Raw genomic sequence first — 14,754 nt, 5'->3', positions numbered from 1 at the left:
TAAGTGACCTGGGAATCTTAAAACAGTGCATGCAATCCAGCAGTCCCAACAAATACATGTAACCAACGACCCATGGAGCTGACACCTGAGAGATTCCTTCCTTCTCTTATGTGCAGCAGCTTCTTGGAACAGTGTCCTCCGTCAGTAAAAGTGCATCCTCACATTGTCGATCATGCTGGAGAATCAGCACCCTGAAATGAGACAATTATCATAAATTTGGGAGCAGAGGGAAAATGAGGAGCAAAACAAATTTCAAGTTTTCCAAACTGTTCCTGCTGCTTCATTCAACAACTAGTCTTTAAAAAAAGAGAAACTATAAGCTATTCTAAGTTATTGAGCAAGCATGTGAGACATTTTTGTAAAATATTATTTATTTGAAATGCCATTACTTGCTTAATCTAGATTATCAAAAGTGGTGATTGGCTACTTTTCTATGTTTAAAACAGAGCAATCCAGAGACTCAAGAAAAGCAAAAACAAAAGGATGAAGTTCTTCCTTTTGAGGCTTAATGTGTGTCAGGTCTACTGCATTTGATTGCACGTCTTACAAATGACTGGTGACACTGATCAACCAGAAGAACAAACTCTTAACACAAATGAAGCAAACATTAATCAGGGTCCAGATGATGTCAGTGACTACAGTAGGAATTTAAACACCTCACCCAGCAAGACAGCTCATCAGCTCCTCCATGTTACACCCAGATTTGGCGCTACACTCATAAAACATAGCTTGATGTTGCTGTTAAACCAGAAAAAAATGTATTTCTTTAAAATTCACTTCAAATAGTTTCCTTTCTTTCCATGTCCATTATTAGAAAATCTCTGTAGAAGGGGCTTTGAATATTCAAATGTGTCATAAATCTTTACCTCTGCTAATCCCTGCCCGTCCTCTATCGATACTTTTCTGGTTTCTGCCATGTCTAGTTTGTTGGCCAGCAGCATCAAGACAGCACCGTCATTCATCTTCTCCTGTGAGGACACAAAACAGAGTACAAACGCACTTCAATGCGCGCTCATGCTTGAGGGAAAAATGTCATAAATGAGGGAAATGAATGATGTAGCCCAAAACAAAAGACAACACAAAGTGGAGATTTATCACAGAGACTGGATTAGTGTCTGTTGAGCTCTGACGCTCTGAGCTGTATGTAACCTGCACATGTATTTAAAGTGAGACAGACTGTTTTGTTTACCATCGAAGCACGTGTTGAGCTCACCTTTACAGAGTCTATCCACTCTCTGACAGCAGTGAAGGATCCAGGCTGAGTGATATCATACATGGCCAGGATGGCGTCAGCCTTTCTGTAGTACTGCTCTGTGATGCTGTGAAACCTGGACACGCATTAATAATTAGGTTAAAGAAGTCATTCCTAACATTCTGCACTATTATGGTGTTATTTATGAACAAAATAATGCAACATAAAACTGTATACACTGAAGCATTCAGGCTGTGAATACTATAAGAGTAGGGGTGGCCGACCTGCTGCTCGGGGGCCACATGTGGCTCTTTGCCTTTCAGCGTGCGGCTCTTCAATCCATTCATAAAAATATGTATAGTTAAGAGTAGTGGTGTGCCGATCAATCTAAATATTGGTAAACTGATGACGACGTTGGGATCAGTGTTGATCAATGTTTGGGTATACGGATTGATACTTAAGTTTCAGTTTCTCTTCTCTAGTACAAATTCCAACACACAAACACAATAAATCTCGCTTTAAAAGTTGGAAATGTATTGATTTTCATTTTATGTCATTTCGTTTTTGTGTGAGAGGAAGTGTTTTTAAGACCCCGTGTATGACGTGGCTCTTTGTAGTACTACGGTCATTTTTGTGGCAGTCAGTCTCTGACTGGTTGGCCAACCCTGCCATAAGAGTCCCAGCAGGCAGGAAATCAAGCTCCACACATATGAAGGTTAAACTGTTACATTAGGTGACTTGAGTGGGCATACTCCACTGTGTAATAATGGCACACAGAAAGTTCCACAGCAAAATTTTGTGGCCCTCAAAGACATGTGAGGGGTAAAAAAAAAAGTGTGGTCTATAAACACATAGCTTGTTAATTTTTCATTTCTTTAGTGCTGAATTATCCAAAATTTGGTAACGTTTTCTCACACACTATGCTTCAGCAGAGGCAAAATGTGTTTTGTCTAGTTTTGGGATACTCTGTATCATATCTGACCTCTCCTGCCCTGCGGTGTCCCAGAGCTGCAGAATGATAGTGGTGGTGCCCAGAGTTAGAGTCCTCATTTGGAAATCTATACCTAGAGACAAAAGACACACGTTTTCATTTGATATTATCTGAAAAAAGCTTTAGAGTTGCTGTAAAACAGGGTTAAAAGATGCACGGCTTACCCACAGTAGCTCTTAATCCACTCTGGAAGTGTCCTGTGCTGTAGTGCTGGATGAAGGAAGTCTTACCCACCCCTGAGTTTCCCAGGAATACCAGCTTGAACACTCGCTCAGGACTGATAACTGTGCTCTACAGGGTAAAGGCACCAAACTTAACAGATAAAAGGTCTTAATCCTTCACTTCCCAGAGGACCCACAGTTTACAGATCTCTTCTCAATCACTGCTGTGAAGCCTACAAGAGCCCCACAGTGGCATCGTCTGCTGGGGCAGCTACTGTGTTCATAACAAAACATGGACTTTTTCCAGGTGTATTTGTAAAATGTATTTGTTCCCTACCTGAGTGTGCATCTGTTCAACATTTTCACCCCTGACTCTACATGACGGCTGGTGTCTCTTGGATGAATTTGTCACCTCTTTGTCTTTGTCCTGCTCCCACTCATCGGATGTGCTCAGCATTCTTCAGGATTAATGAACACACAAAGTTAGTTGCGTCCTCAGACAGCTTGTGTTGTGTTGCTGAGATGATGACAATGTGATATCAGATGCTGTATGTCATACAAACCTTTTCAATGGCTTGTCTTGCAGCAGATAGTTACCTATAATTGACCCTTTCTTCTGTAAAGGCTTTCTTACATTTGGTCTCTGAAAGTTCCAGTTTGAAAGAAATTAGTAGCATTAAGAATTATTTTCAGCTTAAATTATGTAATAATGAGCTATGGAAAGTCAAACCTATTTTTTCCCCTTCATGAGGAGATACTTGGAATCAAAATTTGAAATGCAAAAAGTAAAGATAAAGCAATAGTTACTTATGCTGAAAAGATGTTAAAAAAATCAGCAACGCATGTTTCTGTTCATTAATCATACAGCAAATTTACAAGGAATAACTAAACGGTTATCACTTTGTTATAGTATAAAATGTCTCTCACATATATTTTTTGTATTTTAAATACAAGCTGCAAATCATTTGCTCAGACTACTGGATGGAAGAGAGCTTTTGGATTTCAAATGCCCAAACACAACTGAGGGTAACAAATTAAACATTTTGTTTGAGTGGAATAAAGAGGAAGATTTCCAGAGATTGTCACTCTTGATAATTTTTTATGAAGATTTTATTGTCTTGGTTATTACCGACCCATTGTAGCCCTTACCATAAATAATAAAGTGTACAGTATCAGTTTGAATATATTTAAGACTTTTCCCTACAGGTTGACACAGGACAGAATAAATGTTTTTCTAACAAAAGTCTTCAAGGAAAAAACACGCCGACACTGGAAAATCCAACGCAGTGTTGCTGACATTAACACAAGTTCGGTCAATGACCAAAGTGTAACAGCTGCCCACATAAATAATCATTGTCCAGATGATGAACTAAAGCATGAAGTGATTCCAGGACTTAGCTCAGGTTGGATAAATCTGCTGCGCCCATGGAGAGCAAAGGTCTTCACTGAGGTAATAAGTTAATGGAACAGTAGGGAAGACAGCGTGTCTATGACTAACCCTCTTCTGAGTGTGCTGGGCATCTTTCTCATCACGCAGCCTTTTGTTCATATCCCTGAAACACAGACAGAAAATTAAAAGATAAGCTGGATTTACAGTCATTACTTCACAAAGAGAGTTTTCATCAGCACATGTTGGAAATGCGTTGACTAGGCTGTAAGGACTTACCTCAACAGTTCCAGTTGTCTCATGAGACTGTCCTTCTCCTTCTGCATGTTTGTTGACACCTTTATTACACTTCTACAGTACAGAAAAAAGAATGTTAAAGGAAATGTGTGTTGAGAACATTAATTTTCCTAATGAAATACTGTATCATATCATCAGGCAGCTTCTTAAGGAGCTGCTCACCTCTGTCTAGCTTCTTGTTCCTCTGCCTCATTCAGCTGCAGCAGACTGAGCTGACCCACAGCTTTCTGCAGCTGCTCTCTGCTGCTCTCCACCTGCTCCTGAAGCTGGAAGTTGAGGCTCCGTAGTTGCTGGTTCTGCGTCCTAAAGTTTTCCTGTTCACAGCTAAGCTGCCGGATTCTGGTCTCCAGCTTAAGACAAACACAGGTCCTGTTGATTCACTCTTTAAACCAAGTCTTCAGATAATACGATAATACTGTTTATACTCTTACCTCTTTTTGTTTGTTGAGTGTATTCTCCAGCTCTTGCTCTTTCATCTTCAGCTCCTCTTCAAGTTGTTGACCTCTCTGTTTGTGTTTAACACTGTCCTGGTTTTCACAATACATTTCATTAAACGCTACTGAACATTCACTTTTGCTGAATGGAACAAAAACTGGACTACATACACACATTTATACCTGAGCCAGGCGTTTCTCTCTCTCCTCCCGGATTTGAGTTTCCATTTCTTCATACATGGAGCGAACAACCTGGTCATGCTCACTCTCCCGCCTGGGACAGAGAAAACTCAGCGTGAACACAATCTCATTTCTCACAGTTGAATCATGAAGTTGTGAAATGTAACCTGGCTGCAGAGGGGAGAGTGTGGGGTTTGGGACCTGCGTAGGGTTTGTTCCAGGTTGTCCCTCTCTCTGATGGAGTCTTGTAAATGGGACATTGCATGGATCAGGATTTTTTCAAGGAGACTCAGCAGCTCTGGTCTGTCTCTCTGGAGGTCACACCACAGAGAGCAAAGGTCCTGCTGACTGACACAAAAACACACGGCACAAAACAAATAACATCATTACATTTAAGGGAGGTACTGGGTATATCATGGCCTTCTAGAAAAATTACGAGTGTCTTCAAAAAATCTTTTGTGCATGTTAACTCTTTTTTGGTTGGGGGCTGCAGCTTGTTGTTAAGTTAATCACTGAATGTTGCTTTTGTTGCTACAGTTTTGAGCAACCTTGTTCTATTACAATAAATAGATGTATAAATTAGATTAGAAGCATTTGCTCTGTTGTAAATAGATATGACTGTGCAGGATAAAGAGAAATAAACTACCGCTTCAATAGGACTGAGTCTGTGACAGTGTTCTTACTTTCTAAGGAGTCTGTCAGCACCAAGCTCTGTCAGTATGTTCACAAATCTGACTGCAGCAGGGTCATGGGACCAGTCCACCTTGTCTGTCTCTGGCTCTTCCTCTTCGTGATCAGGCTCTGTCGTGTCCTCCAGCCCCACCAACTCTCCTGAACCACACACAGGGAGAGGAGAAGGCATTTATGACTGAACAGCATTTATAACCATAGATGCCATGAGATGTAAGACGTCCAATAGACATCACTTGCCAAGTCCTGTGTTGAACTCAATAGGAGTGAGGAAGCCGTTGCTCTTTCTATCCAAACTCTCGAACACTGTCTCCAGCTGTTCAGGTGACAGCGGCAGTTCTTCTTGTAGCCTCTGGTCAGGTCATGATAGAAAGTTTAAGGCTCTGCAGACAGTTTTTTTTTCTAATTTTATGTCATCTTCTGCTCACCTGCATGTCCCGCTTTGTGATGAACCCTTTGCCCTCTTTGTCACACAGAACAAACAGTTCTTTGGCCTTGCCCATGGTCTCAGCCTGTGGGCTTCCTGACACTACCTCTCTTGTGGTGGGTGAAGATAGTGGGCTACGCCCCCGTCCTGGTAAGGGACTACCAGGTGGAAAACCCCGGGTTCTGGGGCTCACTGGTACCGTCTCACCACTACCCTGAGCAACCAGCACTTCTCCATCATTCAGCCAGTGAGACATCACTGCACAGAGACACAGGATCGGATAGGTTTTCCGTTGTTTTCTTTTCAAGAGAGTCATAAGCTGTAATTTCTTATTCTGCAGTAAAATAATAATGTGTGGTTTGATCAAAAGTTTAAAGCCTTCGGATATTCAGGTCACATACACTGATAAATTGAAAATAAAAGCAGAAAATCTTCATTTGAAAAGCTAGACTTGTAAAATTGTTGACAGTTCCTCAATATTTCTGACAAAATATCTAAAAAAAAAACAACTAATAACCTAAAACATGGTTATATACAAATATCCTGTTACATACTATCATGTAAAACCAAGTCATAATGGACTTTGTAAAGGGCATTTTTTTTTCTTGCTGGCAATTGTTCATACTAGAGCCCGACCGATATGGGATTTTTGAGGCTGATGCCGATACCGATACTGGGGGGGGGGGGGGGGGGGGGGGGGGGGGGGGGGGGCAAAAAAAGCCAATATCCGATATATTGGCTGATATATATTATAAATTCATTGATATACACAGGATATATACTGTATATGAACACAAATTATTATAACAACCATATGATTCAAGACAGAGACAGAACACTATTAAATTAAAACAAGGAACTTTAATTTTAAAACTGTCAACATAAGAACTGTAGTGTAAACCAATGATAAATAAAAACAAGCTGTAAACACAATAATAAATAAAAAAGTCAAACTGTAAACACACAAAGAGCCACTTACACAACATTAAAATGTTATTCTATAGTCTTACATTAGATAACGGTGGACATGTAAATTAACAGTAGCATTTATCTCAGTTAATCTCACAAAAAAGCAACTTTCGTGACGTTTAAACGTCGATAGTCTTACATTACATAATGGTGGATGGAGGGGCGGGGCACTCAGGCAGTGTGCAGCCCAACACACAGGAGCAGGAGGGATAGAATCTCCGTGGAGCAAAAATGTTTATAATCGGCTACATTTTGGCCGATGTTGATTAATCGGTGACAGGCATAATCGGCCCGATTAATAGGCCCGGCCGATTAATTGGTCGGGCTCTAGTTCATACTCTAAACAACTCATTACTGTGATAAGCTGTCTAAAAAAACAACAGCAACAACAGCAAATTGTTAGTTTTGGCCCTTAAGGGAGGTCTCTAGCTCTTCTTTTTTGTTCTAAATACCCCAAGTATGACATAATCAACTTGATGACTTGACTTTACAAATGAAAACACTTTGGACATTTTTTGGAGCTGCAAGCTATTGTGGGAAGCTCGCCTTGTGGGACCTCCCTTGTCAAACATGAAGCAAGGAACAAACCAGGTCGTGACTGCACACTATCTACAGCTGCTGTGATCAGCTGTCTGACATTTTTGCACTTAGTAAGACTGTGTGTCGAAGGATATAACATTTTACTTTCTTGTTGCTTCCAGGGAAGCCAAACATAAATTGTCAGCCTTATGCAGCATAATCAATTAATATTAGTGTTTATTTAAAGAAAGCCATAAAGATATGTCACTGTCACTGGCAGTGTCAAGGACTGTGCACCAGGATGTGTAAAGGATAAAAACAGGATGGTGTCATGTGAGAGGAGCTACTGTGTACCTGAAGGGAGGGAGGGTGGACAGCCAGGGGAAAGGACATGCAAATCAAACATTTGCAGTTGTTTGCATTCTCAGAAATACCACAATTGCAAGCAAATTTCACTCGCCAAAACTACTGGGAAAATTTACCTCAGTATCTCTGTGAACATTCATAAAACAGTGATTTATGAGAGACAGAAGCTTACCACGTAAACAGACTTTAGGTTGAATGACACTTATATGACACAGGGAGAACTTATCTGAATCAAGTAAATAATACTGTTTAAATACGTTTTAAAAGCAGTGCTAAGAAAGCTATTCTTTCAGGCTGAGGTCTACATCTGCTGTTAAATTAAATATTATGTCTTAATATTATCTATCCAGTTATGCTATCTATAAAAGCATAAAACCAACCCCCAAAAAGTAAGTTCAGATCATGGACAGTTAAGCATCTGGCATTTAATCTATCAAACCTTCCTTATTACTCAAGAGATATGCTGGGATCCTTGATAAGGGACTCAACTTTTTGTAAACATTATGCATTAAGGACTTTTACAGACGACAGACTTACAAAATGAGCAACACCAAATATCAGATTGAAGTACAGACTATTTAGCAAGGCGGGTCTCATATTGGGGAAAGTCACCACAAAACTGTCAGTCAAACTGCAAAAAGGTCCAACACTTCAGCTATGTGTGTTAGCTTTAACATATGTTACCTTAAACAGTGTGACAGCTTGAATGAGAAAGGTTAACAGGCCATAGTGGTTAAACGCCGATTAACATATGTGTCTGTATCAAAAGGTGCAACCAAAAAACCAACAACGATTGAAATAGTCTATCTACAGCCAGCTGTGCAGCTATGTAGCTTACTGAAGTAACCAAAACAGACACAGTGAAATAAGGCGGCCCACATTTTAATTATTAATAAGGTATAGGACGCAGCACAACAGCTATTTAGTTGAAGTCGAAGCAGGTACAAGGTGCACATAAACTTTCTTTTAATACTAAATGAATAAATTAAACGGCAGCATTTAAGTTGTGAAAAAACTTTGCCCACTCACCGACGTCGTAGTGCTGGACTCAGGTGCCCAATACCTTTGAACACCTCACGGTTATTTAGTTTGAGTATGTCCCGACCTCAGCCACGGGGTGGCAGTGAGGACCCCGTGCTCGCTAAAGCTACCGTAATGCTTGATGTAGTCAGTCAGCTGAAAACACTCTCTTCTGCCCGACTGTTTGTTTCCCCCTTTCCACGTTCATACAGAAATATCAACTTAAAAAAACGCATAAGCTCTAACTGATAAAATGGCCATACACTCCGTTCACTTTGTAATTTGGAGGTTGTTTGGGTGGCTTTCAGACACCTTTTATGTCTATAATTACGGTAGGGAGAAGCGTTACCATGGAATTCGAGGAAATGCACAGTTGCCGCGGAAAAGCAGCAGTAGATGCTCAACGCCGTTAGCAGTTTGGGAGAATACATGGGAAATTAAGTCTATTCCGTCATTCATTTCGTCCCCGGACTGCTCAGTTTCGGTATTTACCTGTTTGTTTGTTTGTTTTTTACTGGTAAGTTGTCTATTGTGTGTCTGTCCAGTTGTGTTTGACTATCTTACTTATGCAGTGTTGTGAACGTATAACTAGCAAACGTGCCTTGAGGGAGTTCCCCGAAGTAAAAATCTGTGTTGGGTCAGTGCCAAACAAGTGTTTTGACTTGGAAACAGGATTGTGTTATAACACTTAGTAGGTAGCATGCCTCCGTCATGCAGATTACCATTAGCCTTAACCAAACAACACCAGACTGCGGACACAGGTAGATTAGATGCGTAAAACACAGGAAAGGGAGAGTAACACCACGACAACAAAACAGGAGACGATGTCCGTGTCGGTGAAATAATCTGTTATCCCAGCGTTGACCTCTCTATGCTCGCCTGTATAACAGACTGGGCATGTTGACCTTTCACAGTTACATGGGTAGGTTATTTGCCTCGATTTATGTTGGCTGAGCTCGATTTACCACTCCGAATGCACTTGCTGTGGAGATCCTTTCACCCAAAAGTAGCTGCTCTTAGCAGGGTAACGGGGAAACCATCTGTTTCGTAAAACTGTGTCTGTTTTGTCACAGATCTTCTGTTCTTGTTTGCAGCTCATGCAGATGAGGAGACTTTCCTCCTCAGAGATGTCAACATGCCGCACCTGAGGAGACTTCTAATCACCAAATTGGGTGTCCGAGATTTCCTGCAGTCATCATCAAGGATTTATGTCTCAGACAACAAACATTTTTTGAGGGGAAGACAAACCTGAGTGAATCAAACCCACAGCAAGAGTACACTCAAAGGAAAGCTACCCATTTCTGACCATGTGGATGGACACGTTTTGCAGTCTGAACTAGATGATGATTTTTGTACCGTGCACCAAAGTATGTAGGGACTGATACAAGACCCAGAAAGCTTTATCATAAAGTACCAGCTTTTCATTAATGTAGGAAATCCAGCCAAGGCTCGGGGGCGATAGACTGTGAAGCTTGGTGGTTTTCTGCAGCCATTGAAGATGCTTCAGTCTGGTAACTACTCTTTGGTGCTGCTGATCCAGCTGGCACTTTTGGCCTATGACCTCTTCGTCAACTCCTTCAGTGAACTCCTAAGAGCAGCACCTGCCATCCAACTAGTGCTCTTTATGTAAGTCACTGAACTACCAGCTCAAACAACTATCATTTTTTCCAGATAATTATTTTACTTGTGTTTATTCAAGAAATTATCAATCACAGAATTCCTCATTGTCTGTTTTTATCTTAATGTCATTGCTTACTACATTTCTATATTTGTTTAAAATCCATTTTAGTAATCGTGTACTATTAATTAGAAAATTCGCTTACCATAGTCAGACATAAATAATGAACTAATTGATTTAAGTCAAGAGATAAAGGAAAATGAAATGTCCATTTTTGATTTTGGTGTGGTCAAGATGTTCTTATTTGATAACGAATCCCCTAGCTAAGGGATTTGGCACTGAACCACACATTTAAAGAGAGCACTGATAGTTCTATGTATCTTCTTTTTTTTCCTCTTGTTTTTTTTTTTGCACCAAACACTGATTGAAAAAGCTTTCAGTGGGATCATATTGTGTAACTTTAAACCATGTTGGGTTTGTTAAAGTAGAAAAATTATGTTCTTGTAATCCGAGATCTTTGGCCAAAGTACCCTAATGTTTTCTGTCACACCTCAATGTGAACCAACACTTTGTTAGTGAATGAGGGTTTTTATAATGAAAATAAACCTTAAAATTCTTTGTCTACAGCATTCAAGACATTGCCATTTTGTTCAACGTGATCATCATCCTGCTGATGATGTTCAACACATACGTGTTCCAGGTTGGCCTGGTGTCCCTGCTGCTGGAGCGGTTCAGGGCTCTGCTGTTATTTTCTTCTCTGTACCTGACTCTCAGCATCATTTTCCACAGCTGGGTGATGGTAAGATTCCTCACACCATTACTGATTACAGAACTGTGAACCTCATAATTTTTATCTAACAATGTTTTTCCTCCCTAGAACCTCAGATGGCTTGATTCAAACAGTTTTGTTTGGACTGATGGGCTTCAAGCCCTCTTCGTTTTCCAGCGAACAGGTAAGATGGTAGATTAAATCAGCCATTACAGTTAATGTATATTGAGTGTTCAATGATCACTCAGTAACTTCTTTCTCTCCCTCATCAGTGGCTGTGGTGTATTACTACTTATACAAACGCACAGCAGAGTACATGGGAGACCCAAGACTGTACGAGGACTCTCTCTGGCTGCGAGATGCCTTTGCCAGAGCTCGACAGTGAAGAGAAGTGGTCTGAGAAAGACTTTAAAGGACCATCATCATTAGGACAAATACATTTTGGACTTTTTCTTGTTTTGAAAAAGAAGAATTACTCTGTTAGACATAGATAAGCCATGTATTGATTTGGAAAACTGATGGAACTCACAAACAGGTCAAGAGGATGAGACAGTCTCATACAGTTTGTGTTTACTGGTTCCTGGTAGCCAGGCAGTAAGCCAGTCAGATGGTTTAACATTGGCAAGCAAGTCATAGCAGTATTGTATTAATCAGGATTGTCTCTTTCAACCTCTGTGGCCTTTGTAAATCCATTTGTGTTGCAGACATAGTGGAACAAAGTCAATATATTACTGAGTAAGTGTTACTGATGATTTTTTTTTACTCATTTAGAACTGTCATGATGTTCCATTTGTAGATTGAGGGTTGTCATGTTATTTTTTCTTAAGAAGGAAACCTGATGGGTCGTTTTGCCTCTTAAAAGGTCGGTTTGTGATGTTTACATGGCTAACATAATTCTTGTAATAAGCCAATTTTAATACAGACCCAGTTGTTTATGAGCAGGGATCTTTGAATTGTTTTCCTGCTGTTTTTATTAAATAATCCTTCTCTAATCCTGGTGTAATCCTTCATCACTAGAGGGGCACGTATTATCCAGGACACAAGGTGAAACAGACTGCTCTATTTTTAACACGGAGATTAATCAGGGATTGAGGTTTTAGGCACCACTAGTAAAACACACCATAAATAGTCTTCAGTGGTTCAAAATAACATTCTAATCTCAAGCTGTGGACAGGTTAACTTCCAGTGAACTTCACAGTAGTTTTTTCTAAAAACTCTGGTTAATATTAATATAACTAAATGAATTTATTAGATTTTAAAACCCCAAATAATTGCAATCATTGACTCACAAAGAAAGCCACAACATTTTTACAAATCCCCTTTACTCGTGAAAGACAGCCAGAGTCCACGTGATCCCAAAATATTGTCAGTGCAGTCCAATTAAATCCAGTTTGTTTGTGTGTGATGTTGCGCCACTGGAATGTCCTATTCTTGTTAAATTGGTCCCCCCAAACTGAAAGGAACAAAAGGAGACAAGTTAAGAACGACAAAACTCTTCCAGTAATTGAAAATAAAAACACTTGGATTAAAATAATTACCTTCAAACATAGATCCCAACCCAGAGTAATAGGAACAGCACACCAAAGCCCATGAAAAGTGATGCCACGAGCGAGATCAGCAGCTCTTTGTAGACATCCCGGGTGTATTTTGTTGATGTCACCTCATATCTTGTAAAAAGTTAAGAACAGGCTAAAAAAAAGAAAATACCACCAAATGTCACGTTCTGTGTTTTATCCTAAATGAAACGTTCCTCAGTTCAGCAATTCTGTTAGTGTCTAAAGCAGGGGTGGACAACTAATTCTTACAAGGGGCCACAGGAGAAACCTGAATTATGTCAGAGGACTACACCAACAAAAATGTTAGCTTAATTCTGCTCTTAACTATCTGGCACTATAAAATTTACTCACTTATATATCTGATTTTATATATATATATATATATAATTGAAATCTGGATGAATTTCTGAGGTGGCTATGTGAAGGACAGCTGAGAGGTGATCATCAGTAATAGAGGAACTCTCTGAGGATTTGTTTAACTTCACGTACCTGCTGTTCACACATGCAAGTGAATTAATATGGAAATAATTGAAAATTTCAAGATAAAGGCAGCATAGTTGTGTTGCGCGAGCTTCACAATTTTTTGTATTTCATTTTTATTTTTATTTATGACTGACCTCATGCAAGCCAGACAGGGATGACCAGAGGGCTGAATGTGGACTGTGGGCCATATTTTGCCCATGTCAGGTATAAAGTGTTAAGTATATCAGAGTTTACAGTTCAGGATAGCTACAGAGACAAAATATCACATTAAAGAAAAAATATGTGTAGGACAAACTAAAATTACATGAAATTTATATAATGTAATTTGAAACCACCTCTGTTTTTTCAGGTTACAAATCAAAGATCCTAAGAAAGCCATTGATGCAAGCATTTTGCTGTGGTTCCAATCAGAGACCTTTCAACAACTAAATTTGATTGTAGTGAAAATGTATCAGTTATTGTGTCTTTGTACACTTTTGCTTGCATTTATCAGCATATCAGCATTAGGAAAGATGTCTCCATCTCTTATCTTAAATAATTCTAAGAATAAGCAGCTGAACTGTGTGGATATAAAATACGGTATAGCAAGAAGCAGTTTGGGCTCCTGTAGCTCTTTGATTTTCTATGTGGTTAACATGAGAGTTGCTTCAAAAAATCATTGTGCCTTTGACTGGTTGTAGTCTATGCCTTACCCCTTTATACTTTTTTTTTTTGTAAAAATGCCTTGATGATTTTTAGCTATGAAAATAACTCTGAGCACAGAGTTCTTTATTCATATGGATCAATAAAATAAAATCAAAAACATAGAAAAATCTTTGTACAGTGTAGGGTATGACCTGAGTATTGGTCCTCGGTAGGGTTTTGGAGCAAAGCTTTGAAAATGTGAAAAATCTAATATTTTTTTATTTTCAGCTGTACAGTTTGCAGATATATAAGGCTTACATAAATGCTGTTGGGACCATTAACTGCTCTTGTTCGGGTTACTCCTCTGCATTGGCCTGATAATCGCTATTTATGACCCTTCCTTTCATGTAAGCAGGTAATCCGTTATGTGACTACAGCAGTGAAGGATACACGAAGAACCAAGCAGTGAAGAACATGCCAATGGCCAACAGGACGACAGTGAGGTGAGGAAATACGGCCGGGTTCACCGGGCTGGTGTATCTGGTCATAGCCTCGAGTTCCTGCAGCCACAACAAGAAGAGTGTAGGGGCACACTGGTGAGAAAGGCTACATCAACACATCGATGACTTATCCACTCATGAACTTAAACAATAACAATAAAACAACAACAATACCAAACATTGATGGCACGTTGCAATAGAGCACGAGACACTTTCTATTTTAATAGAGCTGCTAGCTAAGTGTATGAATTGACATAGGGAGCTAGCGTCCGTCTGCTAGCCTGCAGCTGAATAAAGCACAGTATTAAACATATTGCGCATTGCTGTGGTGATAACGTTTAAAAATAGCTTGCATATCAGTGTTGAGGTCAGAAAAACTTGTAAATGTAAGTAAATTTACCATTTTGACACGAAGTACGGCTCCTGTTTCAGGGGTCCAAGATGAGAAGGCCACGTACTATTTAAGGCTTCCTTGTTTCACGTTACGTTCAGCTGACGTATCATGTAGTACATTTTTCCCAAGTTTGGTCTTGCAGGCTTTTCGTTCGTGCGAGTTCCTTGAAAAATCGAA

The 14,754-nt window shown here is 39.7% G+C and overlaps 3 protein-coding genes across 7 annotated transcripts; 1 reads left to right on the top strand and 2 right to left on the bottom strand.

The window, feature by feature from the left end:
* Positions 1 to 41: 41 nt before the first annotated feature.
* cracr2b (calcium release activated channel regulator 2B) lies at positions 42 to 9,752 on the bottom strand. Of its 3 annotated transcripts, none has more exons than XM_074678100.1 (18): positions 9,599 to 9,752; positions 5,761 to 6,017; positions 5,573 to 5,684; positions 5,326 to 5,473; positions 4,844 to 4,990; positions 4,646 to 4,736; positions 4,460 to 4,555; positions 4,191 to 4,378; positions 4,011 to 4,082; positions 3,843 to 3,897; positions 2,908 to 2,987; positions 2,682 to 2,802; positions 2,348 to 2,474; positions 2,175 to 2,256; positions 1,214 to 1,328; positions 867 to 968; positions 662 to 738; positions 42 to 191 (listed from the first exon to the last, which is right to left on the bottom strand). In XM_074678100.1, exons 2-18 carry the CDS (start codon positions 6,013 to 6,015, stop codon positions 107 to 109), a joined length of 1,953 nt encoding a protein of 650 aa, XP_074534201.1. In that variant the 5' UTR covers positions 6,016 to 6,017; positions 9,599 to 9,752; the 3' UTR covers positions 42 to 106. The 3 variants fall into 3 exon arrangements, with proteins under 3 accessions (XP_074534201.1, XP_074534200.1, XP_074534202.1); XM_074678099.1 differs by lacking the exon at positions 9,599 to 9,752 and adding an exon at positions 8,643 to 8,718 and having other exon boundaries at positions 45 to 191; XM_074678101.1 differs by lacking the exons at positions 42 to 191; positions 662 to 738; positions 867 to 968; ... (4 more) ...; positions 2,908 to 2,987; positions 9,599 to 9,752 and adding an exon at positions 8,643 to 8,718 and having other exon boundaries at positions 3,466 to 3,897.
* Positions 8,995 to 11,950, top strand: tmem138 (transmembrane protein 138). Of its 3 annotated transcripts, none has more exons than XM_074678102.1 (5): positions 8,995 to 9,150; positions 9,728 to 10,259; positions 10,879 to 11,050; positions 11,129 to 11,204; positions 11,293 to 11,950. In XM_074678102.1, the coding sequence occupies exons 2-5, from the start codon at positions 10,132 to 10,134 to the stop codon at positions 11,403 to 11,405; spliced, it is 489 nt and encodes a 162-aa protein (XP_074534203.1). In that variant the 5' UTR covers positions 8,995 to 9,150; positions 9,728 to 10,131; the 3' UTR covers positions 11,406 to 11,950. The 3 variants fall into 3 exon arrangements, with proteins under 3 accessions (XP_074534203.1, XP_074534204.1, XP_074534205.1); XM_074678103.1 differs by having other exon boundaries at positions 9,001 to 9,117; XM_074678104.1 differs by lacking the exon at positions 8,995 to 9,150 and adding an exon at positions 9,224 to 9,555.
* A 296-nt stretch (positions 11,951 to 12,246) lies between these two features.
* On the bottom strand, positions 12,247 to 14,686 carry tmem258 (transmembrane protein 258). The gene is made up of 4 exons (XM_074678105.1): positions 14,584 to 14,686; positions 14,134 to 14,243; positions 12,559 to 12,687; positions 12,247 to 12,473 (listed from the first exon to the last, which is right to left on the bottom strand). The coding sequence occupies exons 1-3, from the start codon at positions 14,584 to 14,586 to the stop codon at positions 12,561 to 12,563; spliced, it is 240 nt and encodes a 79-aa protein (XP_074534206.1). The 5' UTR covers positions 14,587 to 14,686; the 3' UTR covers positions 12,247 to 12,473; positions 12,559 to 12,560.
* Positions 14,687 to 14,754: the final 68 nt, after the last annotated feature.

Source organism: Halichoeres trimaculatus, unplaced genomic scaffold, assembly GCF_033239565.1.
Source record: "Halichoeres trimaculatus isolate MK-OKI-2021-1 unplaced genomic scaffold, fHalTri1.1 fHalTri1_scaffold_10, whole genome shotgun sequence".
NCBI classification, from domain to species: Eukaryota; Metazoa; Chordata; class Actinopteri; order Labriformes; family Labridae; genus Halichoeres; species Halichoeres trimaculatus.
This window is presented reverse-complemented; position numbering and strand designations above follow the sequence as displayed.

Bases quoted from the DNA above. Each gene is read 5' to 3' on its own strand.
- cracr2b (XM_074678100.1), bottom strand. From the start codon at position 6,015: ATGTCTCACTGGCTGAATGATGGAGAAGTGCTGGTTGCTCAGGGTAGT. The intron at 5,474-5,572 runs GCAAGTGATGTC...TGTGTGGTTCAG, and splicing joins TGAGTTCAACACAGGACTTG to GAGAGTTGGTGGGGCTGGAG. The intron at 2,803-2,907 runs GTTTGTATGACA...TTAATCCTGAAG, and splicing joins CAAGACAAGCCATTGAAAAG to AATGCTGAGCACATCCGATG.
- tmem138 (XM_074678102.1), top strand. From the start codon at position 10,132: ATGCTTCAGTCTGGTAACTACTCTTTGGTGCTGCTGATCCAGCTGGCA. The intron at 11,051-11,128 runs GTAAGATTCCTC...TTTCCTCCCTAG, and splicing joins TTTTCCACAGCTGGGTGATG to AACCTCAGATGGCTTGATTC. The intron at 11,205-11,292 runs GTAAGATGGTAG...CTCCCTCATCAG, and splicing joins CTTCGTTTTCCAGCGAACAG to TGGCTGTGGTGTATTACTAC.
- tmem258 (XM_074678105.1), bottom strand. The intron at 12,688-14,133 runs GTATCCTTCACT...ACTTTTTACAAG, and splicing joins TTCACTGCTTGGTTCTTCGT to ATATGAGGTGACATCAACAA.